This window comes from Ovis canadensis, chromosome 2 (genome assembly GCF_042477335.2).
Source record: "Ovis canadensis isolate MfBH-ARS-UI-01 breed Bighorn chromosome 2, ARS-UI_OviCan_v2, whole genome shotgun sequence".
NCBI lineage: Eukaryota > Metazoa > Chordata > Mammalia > Artiodactyla > Bovidae > Ovis > Ovis canadensis.
The window spans coordinates 14340079-14364929 of NC_091246.1; the positions used below are offsets into that span (position 1 = coordinate 14340079).

Consider the following 24851-nt stretch of genomic DNA (forward strand, 5'->3'; position numbering starts at 1 on the left):
GACCTGAAACAAAGTAGGCTATTTACATGTCTTCTTGTCTTCAGGTTAAGACGGGGGTTTCATGTCTGAACTGTTTTGTTCCACAGAACGTATCGCACTCTGGAAGGCACAGAGGGCAGAAGCTGCACATAAGTCGTCAGAATAGCTGGCTGGGGGACATTCTCGACTGGCAGGATATCGCTTCCTTTGTCCACGAGAACATTGAGACATTTCTTTCGGTAAGAAATAGTATTTTTTAATTAAATTGGACTTAGGAAAAAACAGACTCTAATTCCCAGGTTTTTTTCACACACGTAAATGTCTTTCATCACCCTGATTTTAATGCCATGAGATTTTGCAGTTTTGAGAATTCTAAATGCACCAGGAAGATGTCCCAAAGCTGTAGGCCTCAAGTGTAGCTCCCCTGATCTCTCCTCTATGGTTGAAGAGTAACCAAGAGATGCTGACTCAGGAAGCATGCACGATGCTGCAGCTCCCGGGTTCTGAGAATGGTGTCCTCATCCCCGAGACTGACCAGAATGCCCCTAGTTGAACCACTAGCAAGGGAGCCGCCTTTGGTTGGTCAGGTCCTTTGTCAGATAGAAATATGGTTCCGGTTACAATAGAGAGACTGGGTGCTTAAAGGCTTAGATTTCTGTCATCCCTCCTGTCCTTCGTTCATGCCACCCGCCTCTGCCTTGCTATGCAGATCGGAGGCAGCAAGGAACAGTCTGCAGTGTTGCTGAGTCTCACTCCATAGCATACTTTGTGAGGTCTCTCGGCCTGTGGCTTTTCACAGAGATGAGAAATCCTCTCTTGTGAATAAACTTGTAACTCTTTTCATGTTAATAAAAATGAGGTTTGGGACTTCCGTGGTGGTCCAGTGGTTGGGAAAAGCCCTTCCAGTGCAGAGGGTGCAGCTCCGATTCCTAGTTGAGGAGCTAGGACCCCACATGCCTCGGTGCCAGAAAACCAAACCGGAATGGAAGCAGTGTTGTGGCAAATTCAATAAAGAGTTTAAAAAAAAAATGGCCCACATCAAAAAAAAAACTTTAAAAAAATAAAATTTTTTAAAAAGTGGAGGTTTGCTGTGCTAGATGTTTTTAAATTTTAGTTTTTATCAGAACAAGAGATGACCATAGCTGAAAAGTCGAAGATGCTTTAAAGTGTTAAATAATGAATAGTGTTGCCCCTGCTCTGTGCTTCCCTCTTCAGTCTCATTCTCCAGAGCTCTGCATTCTTTTAACTTTCTCTGTGTATTTACCTCTAAAATTTCTAAAATAATATTTATGCTGGTCTTCCTGGGTTTCACAGTGTTATCTTCGGCTTCTGACATGGAAGATGAAGATACAAGTCTCTCAGTGCCTCCTTACTGCTCCCCTGGGGTTTTCTTACGACTCTGTTGGGCCCTTGGCCCATTCCTGCACTCACATTTTCCTGTCCTCCCAATCGCCTAATATAGCTGTGATAGTTTGAGGTTAAATCTAGAAATTCATGTCCTTCAGTTCTAAGAATGTTGCTTTTGATAATCCGTTCCCTCTGTTTTCTCTAGTCCAGTGGCTCTCAAACTGTTTGGTCTGAGAGCTCCAAAGAGCTTTTGCTGATGTGCATTCTATTGGTATTTATTGTATTCTCAGTTAAAACCGAGAACTTTAAAAATATTTAACAGCTACTAAAATATAATGTTACTTGTTGACATAAAGAACGTGCTTTTTGTGTTTGAAAAATAACCATTTTCCAAAACAAAATAATGATTTAGTGATAAGAGCGGCTTTCATTACATTTTTGCAAACCTATTTAATGTCTGGATTCTCATACTTGTTCCTGTACTCAAGTCTGTTGGAATATGTTGTTTTGTTTGAAGTATGTGAGGAAAATCCAGCCTCACACAGATATGTAGTTGGAAAAGAGAGGGAAGTCTGTTAATAACCTTTTCAGATCATTGTGACAGTTCTTTGATACTACTCTGACACTCAGCAGATGGTATTTCTTTAAGGTTAGTTGCAGTGTGGAATTTGAAAGCATTATCAGTGAACTTTTTCTACTCTCTTATATTAGGGTCCATGGATCTGTCTTGGTTAGGAATGGATCTTTCACCCTTACATGATTTTGTAATGTGCACTGGTCATTTGGAATTAATGTTCACTAATTTCTAAATATTGACATTTTATTATACAGTATTAAAAAAAATCGCGTTCTTTAACATCACCACCTATCTCATCAGAAAAAATCTTAAGAAACGTCAAGGTCAGCCCCTGATTCAGTTTTTTAGTTTTATAATACCCAACATCTATTTCTTATTTTCTGAACCTTTCTTCTTAATCCCTTTGAGTACATAGAAAAGTTGCTGGTTTGTGGCTGGCAACTACCAGTCTATAGTTAATGTATTCTGTTAATTTCTTAAGAATTACCACAGCGTATTTCCTATCAGTATGACCCAGAAACTTTTTTTTAAAATTTTTAATAAAAATTCCAAAGACAGAATTCCCCAAAGACAAGTAAGGGCATTGTTGGTTTGTTTCTTGGAATCAGTGGCATTATTCATTTATTCTTTATCCCACAAGGTCAGTCAGTCAGTCATGCATATTTTTGTAGGCATCATGAAGCATTTGCAAGATTTTATGTAAGGAGTTATTGTAAATGAAACTAGCCTTCCAAACTCCTCTCATGAAGCCTGCGCTGAGGTTTGCAAGAAACACCGAGGACAACAAAATACGCCTTTTATAAGTCGTATGTTTGAGGCAGGAAAGGAATGGATAGGCCTTTCATAGCACAGATGGTATAACTTGGACATATGACAGAAAACAGAATTTCTCTTTTGGAAAGGGCACCAAAATAAAACAGATGTTAGGAGTTCTGGTGCCCAGCTCTGGTTCCAACTTACTAGCTTCAGGCCTTTGGGCAAGTTTTTTAAAATCCCTGAGCTTCAGTTTGTATGTCTGTAAAACGGAAATATCATCTCCACTGCTTCCCTCACCACCTTGCTGTGAGGTTTAGGGAAGCATTTTGAAAGCTATAATGGAAGGTGTTTTTCTGATCATCCTGCCTCCATGTTTTTCATTAAGAGAGAGGGAGGATAGTCCTCTCAATCTGATTTAGGTATTGACCGTCCAGTGATGTCCGTGTGTTCAGTCATCTCTTGTGTTGTTGGAAAGAGGGTGTTTGCTGTGACCAGTGTGTTCTCTTGGCAGTACTCTGTGAGCCTTTGCCCTGCTTCATTCTGTACTCCAAGGCCAAACTTGCCTGTTACTCCAGGTGTCTCTTGATTTCCTACTTTTGCATTCCAGTCCTCTGTGATGAAAAGGATATCTTTTTTTTCATGTTAGTTCTAGGAGGTCTTATAGATCTTCATCGAACTGTTCAGCTTCTTCAGCATTAGTGGTTGGGGCATAGACTTGGATTACTGTGATATTGAATGGTTTACCTTGGAAATGAACCGAGATCATTCTTTCATTTTTGAGACTGCACTCAAGTACTGCATTTTGGACTCTTGTTGACTATGAGGGCTACTGCATTTCTTCTAAGGGATTCTTGCCCACAGTAGTAGATATAGTAGTCCTCTTGGGGATAATAATAGAACGGACATTATCAAGTAGGACTGAATTCATGAAGAGATAGGAAATGAAAACATGTAGGCGTGCTATAAACATTATACATCTTCTTTCAGTAATATTTCACATGTGTTAATATCTGGTTCTAGTGAATTTGCTGGTGGATCAAATGAACTCAGTAGGTCTTAGTATAGGGTCATGTCTATCTGAGGAAAGATTTTCAGTTGCAGAGCTCTGACCCCATCTGTTCATTTTGTTTTGTGACTTCAGTTCATTTCTGTTATTGTGATGTTTGTGAAGTCATTGAAGTGATGTTTTTATATTTTTCAATTGTTCTAAGTTGGAGATGGCAAGGTAGTAGGGGAGGTGACTAATAAGGCAAATATTAGGATTTCATGGCCTGCACTTGTGGTCCTAGAAGCTACATCCAGTCACAGGTTACATTCTGGCATGTTCTGTAGGTATTTTTTTCTCTGTGTGCCATGTTCACATAGTTATAGTCATGCTGTGTATAAACTTTCTGTGTCTGGTTTTTTAAACAGAGGAAGTTTTTCAAACAGATACATTTAAAAAAATATCATCAAATCTATTTCTGCGTTACAGCAGGGATGTTTTAATGGTGGCCTACTCTTTGAAGTAGGTTCACCGTGATTTATAACCGTTTTCCTTACTGAGCGTCATTCGAATGTTTGCAGATCTTAGAGTCTCTGTGGGTCGTCATGAGCCGGAACGTGAGTCTGCTCTTCTCCACCGTTACCACGCTCCTGACCATCCTTTTCTACAGTGGGACTGCCCTCCTCAACTTTGTCCTGTCGCTGGTATGTCCACACAGCCGAGCACATGTCGCACGCCTTCCACAGCAAAGCATATTCTTGGTTCCGCTTGTGTTATCCTTCCTGTAGTTTCCAAATGTGATATTTTAGGAGACACTGTCCTTTGTTTTGCAGATAATTTTCCTGACCACACTATTTTATCTGTTAAGTTCCAGTGATGAGTACTACAAGCCAGTGAAGTGGGTGATAAGCCTGACACCACTATCTCAGCCAGGTCCTTCTTCTAATATTATTGGCCAGTCTGTGGAAGAAGCTATCAGGTAGGGATAAGATTTATGCTGTTCTTACTTCCTTCAGAAACTGTTCTCCACGAGAGGCCTGTTTTTCTGTCTTGAGCCTTCCTAGCAGCATTCAGTGCTAAATGACTGAGGGACACTGGCATTTTCAAATTTTTAAAATCTCCTTTGCGAGGATAACGTAAAACATTTTCAGTGTCCTGCCCTCAAGTCTGTGATGTGCAAAGATCCAGTGGCCTGTCTCCATCATCTTTACATCCACAGGCTCTTACTCCAGCTTCTAATCATTACTTGGTTTACTCAGGTGAAGCCCCTCCTACACCACACGTACACCTTACCTTCTCTCAGAAGCCTCCTCATACTCTCAGGAATTCTGACTTTGCTCATGAAGGAGAGTAGATGGCCTTCCTGTTTCTTCCTCTTGCCCTCTGCAGCCAGGCTGTGCCCTCTGCAGGGGGTACTTTGGATCCTAGAAATGAGAAATTTGCAGTTATCTCCAAATCATAGGCTCTGTGTGTATCATAGCGTCTGGCCAGAAACTTCCATCATGTCATCTGATATCCATGTATCACAGGCTTGACTTTTGAATGAGCTGATTTTTCAACTTTTATTCTTCATATTCTCTTTCCAAGTCACTGACTCCCTTTTCCTTTTCATCATGTCAGGTAGGGAAAGGCCTTTTGCAGCCTTGTTTCAGCTCCTTCCCCAACCTTTGTCCCTCATTGTTCTTAATTCATTAATAAGACTCTATTTCATTTTGACTTCAGTTGAATAGCTACTCAAATTAAGTCCTCGTGTTATCCATGAGAGCTTCTTTTTTTAATAAGTTGTTAGGTGTCTAAAGCTTCTCTGAATAGTGAATCTTTGGCTGGCATTTCTGTTTCCACATACTTTTAAGAAAATGATAGTTGCTCAAAACTAGTCTTCTACAGAAAACTTGATTTGACCTGATAATTTTGTCTGACTGATTTTGGCTTTTTTTTTTTTTTTCTCCACTGTGTTCATGTAACAGCTGATGAGGATACCACTTTAATCTTTGGAAAATCCTTGGTTACATTCAAATAGCATTCATACACCTAAACTGTATTTTTCTCTGGAAACTTTGCTAGGTTTTTTCTCCCCTTTTCCTCCTAGACTTTATTGGACAGTTGTTGTTTTAGTCACTAAGTTGTGTCTGACTCTTTTGTGACCCCATGATCTGCAGCCCGCCAGGCTCCAATGTCCATGGGATTTCCCGGGAAGAATAGTGGAATGGGTTGCCATTTCCTCCTCTAGGGGATCTTCCTGACCCAGGGATCAAACCCTCGTCTCCTGCATTGGCAGGCGGATTCTTGATCACTGAACCACCTGGGAAGCCGTTATTGGACAGTAAGTGGGATTAAAAACAAGAAAGCTCGTATCCCCTTTGGTGCTCTCAGGTATCCACCTGGAGCCATCCATGTAATTATTCCAAGTTTGGGACTATACTGTCTACTGTAACACCTTTCAGGGTGAAGTTGTCTTCAGGAAAGATACTTTTTGGTTTCAGCAACCCTTCTAAGCCTATTTGACCTTCGGTTATCATCTTTATTAATCTAGCAATAGATTAACTTTAGTTTATCTAAGTGACATCTGTCTGACTCAGATAAGTTTATGCAAATATTCTTACCAAAAAGGAAAAATAACTTTCTGTCTTCCCAGTACGGTAAAGTTATGGAATCAACCATATCAAGGCTGTCAGAATCCTCTAAGTGATGTTACTTAAGCCAAGTCTTACGCAAAATTATCTAGCTTGTCTGTAAAGAACTTAAAGATTAAGATACTACGTTTTCCTGACATAACCTTTATTAGCATAGCTGACCATCCTCTGAATATCTGTCACTGAGTCATTTTTTTCCACACAAGATAATGCCATCTCCTTTGTTTTAAACATTACTCTTTAATGTCGTGATTTCTTCGAATTGGTAAGCAAAGCTGTGATTTGCACCCATATCCAGCTGATGGAGATCACACATTCTTCTGGTATACCATGATGCTTTCCTCCAGGAGGAAGGGGTTGTGTCAAAAGTGATGAATTAAATTTGTGGTACTGTTAACATTATTCAGCTGGACACATGAAGCCAGAAGCTAAAAATTTAGTTCTTTGCAGAGAATGACAAATACCATATGATATCACTGATATATGGAATCTAAAAAAAAAGGCTGCGAACGAACTTATTTACAAAACAAACAAACTCACAGACATAGAAAACAAACTTATGATTACCAAAGGGGATATGGAGAGGGTCAAATTAGGAGTTTGGGATTAAAATATACACACTACCATATATAAAAAATAACTAGGACCTACTGTATATCACAGGATACTCAATATCTTGTAATAACTATAACGGAAGAGAGTGTAAATATGTATGTATATGTATGTATAAGTGAATCACTTTACTGTACACCTGAAACAAATACAACATTGTAAATTGACTGTATTTCAGTGAAAATTTTTTAAAAATTGAGGTCTTTGGTTCAGGAAGGAATTTGAGGTTAGAGAGAGTGTAGTCATCTACAGTGATATGAGGAAATATATATCTCTTTACAGGTTAGATTTGCTTTATCTTCTTGGGATCGTACACATTAATTATGTGCTGTAACAGTAGCCCATGTCTTGGTTCTAATGTGTACTCATACAAAAACCATTCATTTTATTTTTAATATGGAAAATTTTTAACAACCCTCGAGCAGTACAACAGTCCTAATTGTTCTCAAAATTGATAGATTTCTGTGAGTCTGAAAAATATGGTGCAGACAAGATAACTTGATACAGGCTGGGCCATTTTTCTAAGCACAACTCTAAAGTTATATAAATTATAGATTATAATTCAGGATGATTTTTAGCAGTCTGAGTGCTTTTTACTTCTTTACTGGGTCAAATTCAAGACTTAAAATATGCAGTTTTACATAGATGTCTCTAAAAAAATTTCTCATGTATGTAGGATAACAATGAGCTCTAGTTCCACAAACTGTCAGTTTTTTTGTTCTTAGGGATTATATTAAAGATGGAATATGTTTCTTCAAGGAGACAGATTTTTAAGAGGGAAAAATATTCTATAAATGATCGTGAAAATATTATTACAATGTCCTGAGGCTGTAGTTTTGTCTGTAAATTATCAGTTATATCAGATTTTATAAGCACCAATCATTAGTCCTCATCATTGTTACAGTTAAGTGAGTTATTAGACTCATTTCACATTATTCATTAATAAGTTAAAAAGTGGAATTGAAATTGAGAGTGAACTGCATGTCCAGACAGTGAAAGTGTCTTTGTTCTTCAAGCTTTGTCTTCTGAAATATGTGGCTATTTGATAGAAACACTGTCCCATTGAATTTCTGAACCTTTGTTATTTTTCTCCATTCTGGGTAAGTGTTCCTCTATACTGACTACATCTGTGGTTGGGTTTACATTTCATGAATTTTTGAGTTAGTGGCATGCATCCTTTACCCTCAAACCATGCTCCTCCCCTTAGAACATGTCGTGTCCTGAATGTTTGCATCGCACCCTTCTTCCCCGATGCTCCATTCTGCTTGCTCTGGTGGAGATATTGCACATTACTAAGTTGCATGTTGTCACGGCCTCAGTGCAATTTAGTGTGTGTGATATTTTCACATGAGTGCATGCACACGGGTATGGCTCTTGCTTGTGGGATTACAGCTTTTCAGGGCTGGTGGGTGGGGGGGTCCTAGTGATCAATTTGATGGGAGAATGCGTGTACTGTGAGATTTTCATTTGGAAAGTAAACATGCTCCCCACCTCTAGTTTTGCAAAATTGAAAATACCAGGGTTAATAGAAATTGATGTCAATCATTTAGTAAGTCAGTATTTCCAGTTTTCACTGAAAATATTAAATTTTAAATATTCATTGGAAATTGTTAGAGATTGAAGATTATAAATATTGTTTAAATTGAAATGTATAAGGAAGAGTTTAAAGCTGTAAGAAAATATATTTTCACTTATTTGAAGAGATTTTCTAATGCTGTAATAGAGAGGCAGAATTTCATGCATATTTGGAGAAATTAAATTAATTTGTTTAAAGTAATTTATTAATAATTTAAGCTAGAGTTCTTAAATAATAACCAAGTCAGTAAATATAATGCCTTTTTCACTTGCTTGATTAAAGATCAACCTAATAAGCCTAAACTTTGCTTCAGGTTTCTAAGGAAAATAAATGACTTTTAAAAACTTCATATTTAGTTTCTCTTTGTGGTGCTTTAAAAATTACTAAATTCATTTTATTAGTCTTATAATAGAACTAGTGTTGAGATACAAATGTTTGCTATTTGTGCGTGTAATTGAAACAACCTCTTGTTGACTTTCTTAGTTAGTGCTAGAGGAGTACGGAGAAGGCAGTGGCACCCCACTCCAGTACTCTTGCCTGGAAAATCCCATGGACAGAGGAGCCTGGTGGGCTGCAGTCCATGGGGTTGCAAAGGTCGGACATAACTGAGTGACTTCCCTTTCACTTTTCACTTTCATGCATTGGAGAAGGCAATGGCACCCCACTCCAGTACTCTTGCTTAGAAAATCCCATGGACAGAGGAGCCTGGTAGGCTGCAGTCCATGGGGTTGCAAAGGTTGGACATGACTGAATGACTTCCCTTTCACTTTTCACTTTCATGCATTGGGGAAGGAAATGGCAACCCACTCCAGTGTTCTTGCCTGGAGAACCCCAGGGACGGGGGAGCCTGGTGGGCTGCCATCTATGGGGTCGCAAAGAGTCGGGACACGACTAAAGCGACTTAGCAGCAGCGGAGGAGTAAGTATCCATGATTGGTAGGGATTATCAAAGACACAAAACCATGTATTAACTATATAAAAATATTGAATTAATATTTACCACTACCAAGGACTCCACATGGTTTCATGGGATGCCTCTGTCATAGGCTTGTGTGTGTGACTGTGTTATTTCCAGTGGGGACAGAAGGTGTCCATGGGAGCAGCCGATCCTGAGCCACTTAGCAGCATGCTATGTCTGCGTGCACAGCGTGCTTTCCCCTTCTGGAAATCCAGTGTCAACCAAGTTTCTGTCCAGTTTACTGTGAAACTGGGTCTCTGGCGTGGCTGGTAAATCAGGAAGGGGAGGGAGTTGTAATGAAGGGAGCTGGCGGATCCTTTTCCCAATTGGGTTTGTTGTTGTTTAGTTCCTAAGTTGTGTCCAACTCTTGTGGCCCCATGAGATTTCGTAGGCAAGAATACTGGAGTGGGTAGCAGTTCCCTTCTCGAGGGGATCTTCCTGACGCTGGGTTTGAATGCAGGTCTCCTGCATTGCAGGCAGATTCTTTACATTGCAGGTGGATTCTTTACCATCTGAGCCACCAGGGAAGCCTGTGGGAATAGCATACTACAGTGATTTTCTTCCTACTAGAGAAATAATTTCATTATCTCTTGGACTAGTATATCTTTGTCCTTAGGTCCCTTATGAGAATACAGCTCATTGCCCCATTTTTTCTAGGCTTACGCCTTGGGGTATCTTACCCTTTCCTATGATTAGGATTTTTCTGGCATATCTCAAATTTCTTGTCCCAAGTTTGCTGTTAAGCCTTGTCTCTTATTTCCAGCTGCCTCCAGGGTATTCCCATCATCCTTTTTTTGGCTAAACATGGCCCAGCTAAACGTATTCCCTTTTCTTCCATGTTCTCTCCTATTCTGGGTTTCTCCACGACTTTGATACACTGCCATTCTTTCTCCCTCAGGTTTAAAACCCAAATCTCTCATGTTCCTTTTTTCTTCCGTGTTTTGTATTCAGTTACTCTTCAGATCATTTATATTTCCTGTAGGCTATGTCCCTTCCTTTCAGTCTTTTTGATACCTCTTCCATCTGTGTCCTTACTGTCAGAGGTCATATAGCACCTTTAAGATATTTTTGAGTGAAAGCCGCTGGTCAGCATGACACAATTTGGGAGCCACTCTGTCACCAAGTCCGTGTCTCAGACCGGTATTAAGTGACTGAATCACCAGGTTCCAGAGTTTGACGTTACTGTCACAGTACACCTCTTGGGATGCTTTAGGAAAGCTTGGTGTGTCCTCCTCTGTATACAGCGTCACCTCTGCTGCCATGGTCTCTGCTTTTTTCAGTTACAGACAGCTTTTCCTTCTCTCCTGAGTGTATGGGCGTGCCTCCCGTGTACCCCACAGATTCCTTGTTTTTGTGACTTTGTGATGCCTTGGATGATTTTAGGTTTGTTGCCTTTGTGCTCTCTCTGAGCAGTTCCTTACTTCTCCTCCTCAACACAGTCCTACCTTAAGTCTTCCAACTGAAAAGCAAAAATGAAGTACCCGAGATTACATATTTTCATTCCAATTAATCATTGAATATGTGTGCCTGTTTTTACACCTCTTGTATTTTAATCTCAGATTTTACTTTGGAATTTATAAGATTTATCTTCTGTAAATTCTCTCAAAGTGACCTGCATTGTTTGATACCATTTTTAGATGTTACTTTGCAAGTTGGGTTGCATAGTTTAAGAAATGTGGAAACATTTTGTTAACAAAAGAAGAAAGACTGATGAAGTACCAGTTATATTATCCCTCACTTGCTCTTCCCAAGGGGAGGGCTGGCCACAGCCTGGATGTCTCAGAATTTAATTACCTCCTCCGAGATAAGATGATCACACTTATTTTTCTTTCTGTTTATTTTGGTGGTGAGTAATCTGCTTCAGAAGTGAAAATCTGATGAGTTATTTCAGTAAATAGGGTATCTTAAGGTTTTTCTGTTATCTTTTTATTAGAGAAATTTAAAGGACAGTTTAGTAAATCTATTTCAAGGTTTAAATAGAAGATTTGTATATTTTATTGAAATAAAATGAAAACAGCATTCTCAGGCCACTGGAAAAATTGAAGCTATTATCAGATTTGGAATAAAATCTAGAAGCCTAGAAATAATTGATTTTTCTGAATCCCAGTATGATACTGTGTTTATTTTATTTCTGCTTTATCTTTGGACATTCTAGAGGGGTGTTTGATGCTTCCCTCAAAATGGCTGGCTTCTATGGATTATATACCTGGTTGACTCATACTATATTTGGCATCAATATTGTCTTCATACCATCAGGTAACAGCTGTACCATAACTTCTGCTGTGCTCAATTTAAGGAACATTAAACCATTTTACATGCATTGTCATCTTCATCAAACTTGGAATGCTAAATTTTGATATCTAGTCTAGATTAGCAGCAGAAATGTGATCTGTAATGTTTGTTTATTGCTGTGTCCCCAGTAGCTGGAATAATACCCAGTACATAGTAAACACTGCATAAGCAACAAATATTCATTTGTTAGTTGAACATACTGTTCTGAAAAGGGTTGATTGTGAAGTAAGGTCCTTCAACTAGCAAGGTTATTTGTGGTGGGTTTTTTTCGTTCTTTTGTTTTTAGATACACTTTATTAGAAAGAAGCAAGGTAAGGAATATATGTTCTCATCTGAGATTTAGAAACTAATCTCTGAGTTGGCTTTGGTCTCAGTACAAATATTTGGCCAGTGCTCTACAGTTATATTGGAGAAGGACATGGCACCCACTCCAGTACTCTTGCCTGGAAAATCCCATGGACGGAGGAGCCTGGAAGGCTGCAGTCCATGGGGTCGCTAAGAGTCGGACACGACTGAGAGACTTTGCTTTCACTTTTCACTTTCATGCACTGGAGAAGGAAATGGCAACCCACTCCAGTGTTCTTGCCTGGAGAATCCCAGGGACAGGGGAGCCTGGTAGGAGGCCGTCTCTGGGGTCGCACAGAGTCGGACACGACTGAAGTGACTTAGCAGTAGCAGCAGCAGCTACAGTTATATTATAGGGTCATTTGGTGTCCCTGAGGGAGTGGTTCTGAGACCCTCTGAAGATTCCAGAATCTGTGGGTGCTCAGGTACCTTGGCTCTCCGAACCTACAGGTTCCACATCTGAGGATACTGAGGCCATCTCTATATGTATTAACTAGCCATCGATTGAGAATAACAGCTGTGGGGCACTAACATTTGTGACTTAAGAGTAGAAGTAAACACACTCTTCAGAAGGATTTTCATGATCCAGTTTTAAGATCTTGGATTTCATTTAATAGCCAATTCAGTTAAACAGGGTGTATCATTGCCCTAAAATTTGAATATGTATTTTTTAAACTTGTTCTGGTGGAAATTTTTAAACAGTAGGAGCTAGTGTTTAGATTCTGCTGTTGGTATTGCTCTGATGATGATGTTAAAGTTGCTTCTTCTTTTTAACCTTGTATTAGCCTTAGCAGCAATCCTTGGAGCAGTGCCATTTCTGGGCACATACTGGGCAGCAGTACCTGCAGTTCTTGATCTGTGGCTTACCCAAGGCTTAGGATGCAAAGCCATCTTACTGTTGGTTTTTCATCTCTTGCCAACCTACTTTGTAGATACTGCCATCTATTCTGATATATCAGGGTAAGTATTGGACTTCTGCAGTTGGTGATGAATCATATCCAGGAATTTCTCTGGCCTTTTTTTATTAAGGTTTATTTTTCTTCTTTTACTTTTGGGCATGGGTGAAAGGACAGGTGATAGTAATCTTTTGTGATCCCACTGATATAATCAAAGTTTAATTTATATGATTAATATCATTCACAACGTATGTTATTTTGTTCATAGTAAGTAGTGTTTACAATATATGAGACCATTGGCTAAAGTAAAATTGTGAATAATCCTCTGGTTTAGTGACATTTAATGTAGGAAAAAGTACTCCTGTACATACTTCAAAATAAGAATATTATAAGTATGGTAAGCAGTTAGTAGTTATTTTCAGAACTTCTTTGCTTTTGGAAAAACATATTTTTAGATTTTATGAGGATTTCCATGTAAAATGAAATCTCATAAGTTTGTATCTGAGAAACAGTGCTTTCTTTCTTACTTAAGGTACTGTAGTATGGTTCTATGATGAATACAGGTTAAATTTAAGGCAGAAGCCAAACTAGCAATGTAATAAATATGTCATTTTTGTAGATTTTGATGTCTCTTTTAGCAGTTTGCGTTTACTAAATTAAGCTGATTTTCATTTAGCCATGTATCAAGATAAACATTGCTTATTAGAATCTAGAATGTGACCAAATAATTGAATTTTATTCAGCTACTCAGATATAGAATATGACCTACATAAACTATTGTCATAGTTAATATAATAAATTTTCTTTGAATAAAACTCATTACAATAAGGTCAAAGTTTATAGGAAGAGGACCCTTCAGTTAATTTGAAATTATAAAGAGACGAGTTATATGCTACCTTGTTTCTTTCTAGTTAAAGTAGAAAGTAAATATATAGAACTACTAAGAAGCCCCAGAGTTTCAGAGCAAAAAGAAACAAGCACATCCGTAAGGGAACTTTAGGGGGACTTTTGTGCCTAAAACGTCAATATAAAAGGAGAACTTCACTGTGTTTAACTAACATTTAATAGCTGAAATTTAAATAATAACTAGTTACATGGTTTATAGTTAAGTATTTTCATTTCTTTAAACTTTGTTGCAAATTTTATATTAAGGTTTTAGCTAGAATTGATGTTGCTATTGTAAATTGTATTGGGGTGCTATGAACTACATCCGTATAAAATGAGAAATTCTTACTGATAGATGTTGCATGTGTTTTGACTGCCCCATCGCCCAGCTGTTCCCCTATCTTCTTCCTTTCCTTGGGTCTCCCTAGTCACTGAGACACAACAGTATTGAAAGAAGACTGGTTACTAACCCTACTACAGTGGTCTCTAAGTGTTCAAGTGAAAGGAAGAGTCAAATATTGCTCACCTTAAATCAAAAGCTAGAAATGATTAAATTTCACGAACAAGACATCTTGAGAGCTAAGGTAGGTCAAAAGCTAGGCCTCTTGAGCCAAATAATTAGCCAAGTTGTGAATGTAAAGGAAAAGTTCTTGAAGAAAGTAGAAAGTACTCTTCCAGTGAACACGTAGATGATAAGAAAACAAAACAGCCTTTTTGCTGATATGGAGAAAGTTTTGATGTTCTAGATGGAAGATCAAATCAGCCACAACATTCCCTTAAACCAGAGCCTAATCTGGAGCAAGGCCGTAACACTTTTTAATCCTGTGAAGGCTGTGAGAGGTGAGGAGGCTGCAGAAGAAAAGTTTAAAGCTAGCAGAGGTTGGTTCATGTGCTTTAAGGAAAGAAGCCGTCTCTGGAACATAGAAGTGCAAGGTGAAGTAGCAAGTGTTGATGTAGAAGTTATGCAGAAGATCTAGCGAAGAAAAACAATTAAGGCGACTACTACATTAAACAGATTTTCAGTGTAGACCACACAGCTTTCTATTGGGAAAAGATGCCATTTAGGACTTTCAGTGCTTGTCTTCAAAGCTTAAAAGGACAGGCTAATTCTATGGCTAGGAGCTCATGTAGCTGATAACTTGAAAATTGAAGCCAGTGCTCATTTAAATTCAGTTCAGTTGCTCAGTCGTGTCCGACTCTTTGCGATCCCATGGACTGCAGCACACCAGGCTTCCCTGTCCACTTACTGTTCCAGAAATCCTAGGGCCCTTAAGAATTGTGCTAAATCTACTCTGCGTGTGTTCTAGAAATGAAACTACAAAACCTGGATGATGGCAGCACATCCATTTACAACATAGTTTACTGAATATTTTAAGCCCACTCTTGGGACCTACTGTTCAGAAAAAAAGAGTTCCTTTTAAAATACTTTGGGACTTCCCTGGTGGTCCAGTTGCTAAGACTTTGTGCTCCCAGTGCAGGGGGCCCAGGTTCAATCCCTGATCAGGGAACTAGATCCCACGTGCTGCAGCTAAGAGTTTGCATGCAACAACTAAAGATCCTGCCTGCTGCAACTAAGGTCCAGCACAGCCAAATAAAGGAATAAGTATTTTTTAAAAGTACTGTGGGTTATCTGACAACACACCCAGTCACCCGCAAGCTCTGATGGAGATTTCAATGAGATTAATGTTGTTTTTATGCCTATAACACAACATGCATTCTTGCAACCTGTGGTTCAAGGAGTAATTTCAACTTTCAACCCTTATTATGTAAGAAATGCTGATCCTATGATGGATCTGGGTAAAGTCAGTTGAAAACCTTCTAGAAAGGATTCACCGTTCCAGATGTCATTAAGAGTGCTTGTATTGCATTGGGAAGAGGTCAAAATATCAACATTAACAGAAGTTTGGAAAAAGGTCGATTCCAACCCTCATAAATAACTTTAAGAGGTTCAAGACTTCGGGAAAGTAACTGCAGATATGGTGCAGATAGTAAGAGACCTAGAAGTGGAGCCTAAAGATGTAATTGATTTACTGCAATCTCATGATAAGACTCTAATGGATGAGGAGTTGCTTATGGATAAGCGAAGAAGGTGGTTTCTTGCCACTTGGAATCTACTTCTGGTAAAGATGCTGTGAAGATTGTTGAAATGACAACAAAAGATATGGAGTAGTACATCAACTTGGTTGATAAAGCAGAGGCCGGGTTTGAGAGGATTAACTCTTATGTTGAAAAAAGTTCTGTGGTGACTAAAGCTCTCAAACAACATTGCTTTCTGCAGAGAAATCACCAATGACAGTGCAGCAAAACTTTGCTGTCTTGTTTTAAGAAATTGTCACAGACTCTGCACAGTCTTCCAGCGGCCAGTCATATTGATCAGTCAGCAGCCATCACCATTGCGACAAGACGCTCCACTAGCAGAAAGATGACAGTTTGCTGAAGGCTCACATGATAATTAGTGTTTTTACCAATCAAGTATTTTAAAATTAAGGTACCTTACATTTTTTTAGACATAATGCTGTTGCACACTTAAAAAGACTACAGATCAGTGTCAATATAATTTTTATATACTCTGGGGAAGCAGAAATTTCTTGTGACTCACTTTATTGCCATATTTGGCTTTATTGTGGTAGTCTGGAAGCAGAACCTGCAATATCTCTGAGGTCTGCCTGTGTGTTATTTCATTCCAGTTATATAAATGATACTGTGATAAGCTAGAGGACAGTTATAACTCTCTTATGAAATAAAAATCTTGGGCTTTCTAACAGATGTTTTTCTCATGAGGCCTTTTGTCACTCTCTGTGTTAAAATCTGTATTTTAGGAGCTTGCTAGAACCCTAACTGAGGAATGACAGGAATGCCATTGTATTGTTATCATCTTTTTAAAAAAGCATAGTTAGTTGAATTACATGCTTAATTTTGCCCACTTAATTATTCTAGACAAAGGTAAACCTAACAGGTAGCTTGTATAAACCAGTCCTAAGCTAACATTAACCCACCTTAGACAGCCATGTAATGGTACCTGTTAACACCTGTTTACTCCTCAGTTGCCAGACCTACCAAAAGACAAATGTCACACATGTAGTCAGGAAAAGTTTTGCATCTTGATACTTTTACAATTAATATTCAGATATCCACATTGAAGTGATCTAAAGAAAGCTGATAACACAGTTCAGAAGTCAGGTGTATTAGGGAATGAACAGTGTGTCAGAGAATGTATTTCCAACTTACTCCAGGGTTTACGTTTTGTTAAAAGACGTGCGTAATCTGTGTGCTCTTCATTCCAGAGGTGGCCATCCTTACTTGACGGGCTTGGCAGTGGCCGGTGGAGCTTACTATCTGGGCCTGGAAGGAGCAATCATTGGGCCCATACTTCTCTGCATACTCGTGGTCGCTTCCAATATTTACAGTGCCATGCTAGTGAGTCCCACGAACTCAGTGCCCACACCCAACCAGACCCCATGGCCTGCTCAGACTCAGCGGTGAGTTCCAGCTAAGTGATCATAAACTGTGTATGAAATTGAGCTCACCGGTCTCTGTGTTTTCACCTGAGTGCAGTCTGTTAAGATACGGAATATCCTTTTGCCTGTTATAGAGCTGTTACCTTGCAGATTCCCTTAGCTCTCCCCTGTGTTGGAATCATATTTCCCAGTATTGCTTTCTTTCTTGATTTCTTCCTGCTTTTTGTTGGAGCACATCCTCCTGTAGATTTTTGGGAAAGAATGCATGGGAGGTAAATTTAGGGGATGATACATGTCTGTAAAGGCTTCTTCTAAAGTCATTCTTACTCAGTAGCTTGCCTGGGTAGAGAATTCTGTTTAAGAATTTTTCCCTGTGTAACTTTATTTCTTCTTTGTTTTTTAACTTTCATGGTTGTCGAAATTCTGAGGCCAGTCTGATTCCTGATTCTTTGTAATTCAAATGTTTGAAAACCTATAGGGTCTTCTTTTTTTGTTGTTGTTTTTTGATCTATTTTTGTTGTTGTGTTTGAATTGGCACTTCTATCAAGTGTCTCTGTGACCTTGAAAATTGGAAATTTATGTTCTGCCATTCTGAAATTTTTCTTCAATTATTTTATTAATGATTTCTTTCTCTCCCTTTCAGAAACGTATTTTTATTTTGATGTTGGCCCTCCTACACTGGTCTTGTCATTTTAAAATCTTTTCTCTGATATTCTTCTGGTTCTGTCTTTTTGGCTCCCATTTTCTGGATTATTTCTCCAATTTTATCTTCTATCATCTCTGTAGAGGTTTCCATTTGAACTATCATATTTTTGGGCAGTCTGGTTTATTGAGATATTATTTGTGTAATAAAACTTGCCTTTTTTAGTGTATAGGTCTGTGTTAGTTTTCTGTGACATGTAGCAAATTTTCACTAACTTAGTGGCATAAAGCAGCACATTTATAAGAAAGTCAGAGTACAGGTACAGTTCAGCTGGGCCTTCTGCTTAGGATCTTCCATGGCTACAGTCAAGGCATGAGGGCAGGCAGGGGTTTCATCTGCAGATTGGGATCCTCTTCCAGGCTTGCTTGTTATTGACAACATTCCTTTGTTTGCAGTTGTAGCCACAAGTTGAGGCTCCCAGAGGCTGCCTCTTTCCATAGGCATTTTATAACATAATGCTTGCTTTTGCCAGGCCTTCAGGAGTATTTTTCTGACTTCTGTTGCTGATGGCCAAGCCTCTTTTGCAGAGGGCTCACCTGATTAGCCCTGGCCCACAGAACATATTGTCATTTTGATTAAAGTCAGTTGCTTGGGGACCTTAATTACATGTGTAATATCCCCTAACCTTCACCATATTAACACAATATAATCACAATATTAGGGGCCTCCCTGGTGGTTCAGGGAAAGAGAACCTGCCCACCAGTGCAGGGTACACAGTTTTCATCCCTGAGTTGGGAAGATTCCCTGGAGGAGGAAATCACAACCCACTCCAATAGTCTTCCCTTGGGAACTCCCATGGACAGAAGGAGCCTGGCAGGTTACAGTTCATGGGGCCACAAAAGAGTTGGACACGACTTAGCGACTTAAACAACAGCAACAACAATGGTCACAGTATCAGGTATCCGATACTTTTGACTGTTGGCTGATGTGAAGAGTGAACCTCTCAGGATTTGCGGGGTGGTTTATTATGTGTGTCACCATAATATAATCTGCCAGGACCATTGTCTGTGCAGCCACTGATGTCAGTGCTTTCTTGGTTTCCCTGTGGGGCTGCTAAATTCCTCAGTGAAAGGTCTTTTAATCTCCTGCTCAGAGGTTGGTGGCTTGGCTGCCAGCCTTCTGGGAGCCATGACAGGGAGAGGGACGGGACAGCATCTGAGATGCAGATCGTCATTCAGTCTGCCGCTCAGTCTGGTAGGGGTCGGTATGCACCCCTACCCTTATCCCTGCCTGCTGTCCTCCAGTCCAGAGACTTTTTTGTTTTACCTTTGCTAAGGGAGGAAACGACTGGAATTTCTGCCAGTAACAGGGAGCATTTGCCTGGCTGGGTGGAGGTGTGGGTTGGACCCATGAGGTTTTACTGCATTTTAGGCACACTTCAAAGCAGCCCTTCTGTGTCTAGTCCTACCTTCGACCCCATTTCCAGAGTTACTTGATACCACCAATTCCTGAGCCTTATTGAATAACTCCTGGCTTAGGATTCAGTTTTTTAGGTCATGCTGGTCATAGCAGTTCTTCATCCGCTTTCCACTTTCTGAAAGTTTGTTTCTTTTAACCTCTTATGTTCTCTTTTTTAAGGTAGATTTATGCCTTCTAGTGGGTTTTTAAAAATATATATATTGATTTGTTTGGCTTGCATCAGGTCTTAGTTGTAGCATAGGGGCTCTCTAGTTGTGGCAGGGGGGCTTAGACATGCAGGCTAAGTTGCTCCAAAGCATGTGGGATGTTAGTTCCCGACCAGGGATCGAACCCCCGTCTCTCTGTATTGCAGGGTGGATGATGGATTCTTGACCACAGGACCACCAGGGAACTCCCTCTAATGGGGTTTTGAAAAGGCCTGAGGGAATCCTGTGTCCCACATAGCACTTCCTGGGGGAAAGTCTAAATGACCTCTTAAATAGTAACAACCAGCTGCCACTGACATTTATTGGGACTCAGTGTGCCAAGTTCTGTGCTAAAACTTTGCCTGCATTGTCTTATTTTACTTAATCTGTCCAGTGTTCCCATGTGAGGTTAGGAACAGTTGTTTTCCGTATCTTATAGATGAAGTCAAGGCTTAGAGAAGTTATCCTGCCTGTGGTCACATAGAAATAAGCAGGTGAGGTAGTGTGATTTCAACTAGAGGTCTTTCTTTTCCTTAGCCATCCTCCCCGCCGCTGCTCAGGGAAAGACACTCTCCTCTGTCTCCTTCCTCAGTATGTGGTACCCCTCACTTACGTGTGCCTGTGTCTGGTCATCCTTACAGCCTCCTGTCTTCTCAAGTCACCATCTTTCCCAGTCCTACCTGTTCCGTCTCAAGTCCGCCCCTTCCTCCTTTTCTCCAGCACCACCCGCCCTGGGCCCAGCCACGGGGTTTCTCGGCTGGACTGTCGTGGCATCTCAGTCTCCCGGCCAGCCTCTCAGCATCCACGCTTGCTGCCTTCCGGTCTCTTGACACTGAGCAGATGTGTCCTTTTTAAAGGGGAGGCGTATCTGGTCGTGATGCTCTTCTACCAGAACTGGCCTCCCACTGTTCTTACCAGGAAGATCAAAATCCTTCCAAGGCTCTGCGTGGTCTGCCTATGCCTGGCTCATGCGTCTGTAACATCTTCCCCATGTCAGAGCTGCAGCCACGCTGGCTTTCTGCCAGGGCCTCAGATATACCAGCTCCATTCAAACCCTAGGCCTTCAGACACGCTGCCTTCTGTGTCTGGACAGACTCTCCCCCTCCCCTATCTTTCCTTGCCTAACTAGCTCCTAATCATTCTTCAGATTGCAACTCAAATGTCAGTCCATCAGAGCTTTCCCTCCTCTCAAGATTAGGTTATGTCCTGCATTTAATGCTCTTAAGGATAGCACCTCCTACCTTTCCTTTCTTTACAGCTTTCATTTATACACTTGGTTATTTGTCTTTTCCCTTTTTACTGTGGTTGCTGCTACTGCCAGGCCGTGCCTGTTTTAGTTACTGGGGTATTCACCATACCTGTCAACCTTTGACAGCGCCCTCTTCCTAGTTCAAGGAATGACTGGGCTGTGAGGGAATAGTGTCTACAGTGTCATGAGCTATGGAAGGATTCGGCTTGTCTTAGGACTCCTATGCTGTAACATGAGAATGTCTTCGTTCCGTTAGATGTTCTAATTGTAGATACGGGCACTGGTGGCTGAGAAGAGCCATCTGCATGACTATTTCTGTGTACTGTTTCTAGGTCCCATGTAGTGCTTCTCACTGTTGACAGTGGGGAATACACTATTTCATGGTAGTAAATGTCGACACAGCACAGCTCTGGGCTCCCAGCTGTTTTGGCCTCAATTCAATAATCAGAACCTATGGCTTCCCCTGTTCTCTGTTAACACTGGGACTGTCTGGGAAGTGTGGGAAAGGACATAACACCCCTGCAATCACAATTTTTCAAGTCTCAATACTTTTTTGATTTTTGGGTAGAATAATAAGACTTGATTTGATATACTTATTTCATTCCTACCAAAACCTGAGCGGCAATCTTTGAACACTAAAGCTCAGAAAAATCTGTAAGAAAGGAGTCAGGGCATATCCCAGGAACTCTTCTGGGGATGCTGTTCGCTGTATTTAAGTTTTCCTTTGCCCTCCGTCACACCTTGACGTGACCAGAGGTGACAGCTAGAAGGTGGTCCTTTAAGGAACTCAGCTTTACCTTTTGGGGGATAGAGTTATTAGTCAACTCATTTCTGTTTTTAGAAGCATTATCTTAACCTGACTGTGATTATCTTCCATAATTTAATACCCAAAGTTCACTCAAAGGTCATTAGCTTTTTATGAAAGAAATTACAAATGATTCCCAAATTAAGAAGGTTTAACTTATGATTTTTCAACTTAGTGATGGTGTAAAAGCAATACACATTCAGTGGAAACTGTACTCAGATTTTTAATGTTGATCTTTTCCTGGGCTAGCGATATGCCGTACGACTCTCTCGTGATGCTCGGCAGTGGTGGCTGCAGCTCTCAGTCAACCACATGGTCACAAGGGGATACAACTGATACGCCTACAACCATGCGGCACCCAGGCAGCTGTTCTGTTTTTCACTTTCAGTACAGTGTTTGGTAAATTACTTGAGATAGTCAACGCTTTTATTCTAAGACAGGCTTTGTGTTAGATGATTTTGCCCAACTGTCGGGTTTCCCTGGTGGTTCATTGGTAAAGAATCCACCTGCTAATGCAGGAGATGCGGGTTTGATCCCTGAGTGGGGAAGATTCCCTGGAAGAGGAAATGGCAACCCTTTCCAGTATTCTTGCTTGGCTAATCCCATTGACAGAGGAGCCTGGTGGGCTCCAGTTCATGGAGTTGCAAAAGAGTCAGACATGACTTAGTGACTAAGCAACAACGGCAGGCCAGTGTAAGTGTTAAAAGCATGTTTAAGGTAGGTGAGGCTAAGCTGTGATGTTTTGTAGGTTAAGTGTATGAAATACTTTTTTGACTTAAAATATTTTTAATGTACAGTGAGTTTCTTGGGACTTGTGTATGTGTGTGAGTCACTCAGTCGTGTCTGACTCTTTGTGACCCCATGGACTGCAACCTGCCAGGCTCCTCTGTCCATGGAATTCTCCAGGTAAGAATACTGGAGTAGGTTGCCATTATCTTTTCCAGGGGATCTTCCTGACCCAGGGATCAAACCTGGGTCTCCTGCATTGTAGGCAGATTCTTTACCATCTGAACCACAAGGGAAGCTGTCTTAAGGATATTATTGAACCACAAGGGAAGCTGTCTTAAGGATATTATTAAGTATGAAGCCAGGTATAATGCAATCATAAGATAAGGAAGATCAGTGTTGGGCAATTAAGCTAAGGTTTAACACCTCCTACTTTTTAATAGAGCAAGACGTTATTTTTGTCTTTGTAAAATAATATATGAAAATAGTCTCATAAAAAAACCATGATTCCTCTAGACCTTTGCCTAAATCTTGAGGACGTCGTTTGGAGTGTGCTCCGTATCATTCCAGTTTAGGATAAATGCTCAATGAAAATTTGATGAGTTAATAGGTTAGTGAAATCAGGAGCAGATCAGATTAAAAGATCCTTTCACTATAAGGCTGATAAAAGAGTATGGGCCATAGCAAACTCCAGCCCTAGAACTTTATTCCAAATTTTTGGAAGAGGCAGAATGTACGTAAGTGATGACATGTGCTCCGTCACAAGGTGTGCTGGTGGGGGTTTAGGAAATACATACTCAGCTGTCCTGAACCTACTGAAGTAAGGTACATTAGTCAGTGTACGCTTTCATTTGTAACATCCACAATTTATTCTTTCTCTGGGAAGCTGGGAGTCAACAACTCTGGAGTTGTTAAATCAGAAAAGACTTCAGCATTCTCATAAATGGATTTAAAAAAAAAAAATCTCCTTGAAAACTTCAGGGGAACCAGATCCCAAAATATTTTCAAGGAGCCATGAAGATTGCAATTGAGAAATCACATCACACAATCCCCATTGTAATGAAGGGAACTGTAAAATGTTCACAGCAGTCTGCTATCCCCCTAGTCAGATGTGGCCCCATCCCACCTTTTTTATTCTTGAGAAATTCTACCACTGTGGTTCAAAGGAACATAACAATCCTTATGGTTTGGGAAAGAATACTATATTTAGATGGTTTAGGTAGCTGGTAAGTCACTTCAGTCATGTCCGACTCTGTGCGACCCCATAGACTGCAGCCCACCAGGCTCCCCCGTCCCTGGGGTGCTCCAGGCAAGAACAAGAAATAATACTGTCAAAGAAGTACCCTGGCAGCCCAGTCATTAGGACTCTGTGCTTTCACTGCCGAGGGCCCAAGTTCACCCCCTAGTTGAGGAACTAAGATCCCACAAGCTACGCAGCACAGCTGGAAAAAACACTGTCAATGCAATTTTTATTCCTTTGTTTCTTCCTAATCTAGAGAGTTACAGTTTTATGAGCCCTGTGGATTAGTTCGTGCTATGCCTTTTGATGAGACCAGGAAGGAATTATATCTCTATCTCTGGGTTATGGAGTTTGTTTTCCAGGAGGTAATTGAGGTTCGGTTCAGATCAATGTACTTCTATAGGGTTTTACACACACACACCCACACACCCACACACCATCACCACCAAACATTTAGAGAAAACATACTGTTGAGATGGAAAATACTTAATAGCTGTTTTCTTAGCTTGCTTCATTGTGTTTTCTTTCTTCGGAGTCCTTCTGGAGGCTTTCTTGGCCTGGAGGCAGAACTGAATAGCAGGTATGAATTTCAGGGTTACAGCTAAGCTTACTTGTCAACAGAAAGCAGTCACCAGGCCAACCACAATTTTAATCTTATTTCATGTATCTTTGCCCTGAGGCAGCTGTTTTCATTCATAATTTAGGGGAATTGAAGAGTTAGAGATTGAAGCTTGCAGGTATCTTAGAAATTTGAAAAGATATGAATTTTAAAACTTTTGGTGTTGGAAAATGCTTTGTAATACTGATCAGTTTTTGGTTATTGGTTTTAAAGATATTCCAGGGCTTCCCAGAATTGAGTGCTACCTGAACTTCATATAGTCTGGGGCAACTTGTAGCTAGCTTTACCTGTACACAAATGTAGGTTAGACTGTGAAAAAGAGATATATAAATAAATGGGTAGGTAGTTATCTAGAGCAATGGTCGTGGTGGAGGAGGGTGAGGCTCCCCTCAGGGGACATTTAGCAATGTATAGAGACGTGTTCATCATCACAGCTGTAGAGGGTAGGAGCGGGGATGTTGCTAAACCTCTCACAGTGTACAGAGTGGTCAGCAGTGCAGCTATGGAGAAACCTTGATTAGATAGATACAGAGATAGATGGCTATTAATACATGTAAAAGGGCTTCCCAGGTGACTCAGCGATAAAGAACCTGCCTGCCAATGCAGG

General features: G+C 40.3%; 1 protein-coding gene across 2 annotated transcripts in view; it reads left to right on the plus strand.

The window, feature by feature from the left end:
* Positions 1-24851, plus strand: part of TMEM245 (transmembrane protein 245) — a 79658-nt gene that overhangs the window by 47515 nt on the left and 7292 nt on the right. For both annotated transcript variants that reach the window (XM_069575500.1, XM_069575499.1), the window contains 6 exons: positions 87-218; positions 4226-4348; positions 4478-4623; positions 11578-11678; positions 12845-13019; positions 17125-17319. In XM_069575500.1, the coding sequence (XP_069431601.1) occupies positions 87-218; positions 4226-4348; positions 4478-4623; positions 11578-11678; positions 12845-13019; positions 17125-17319 (872 nt within the window). The remainder of the gene's footprint in view (positions 1-86; positions 219-4225; positions 4349-4477; positions 4624-11577; positions 11679-12844; positions 13020-17124; positions 17320-24851) is intronic.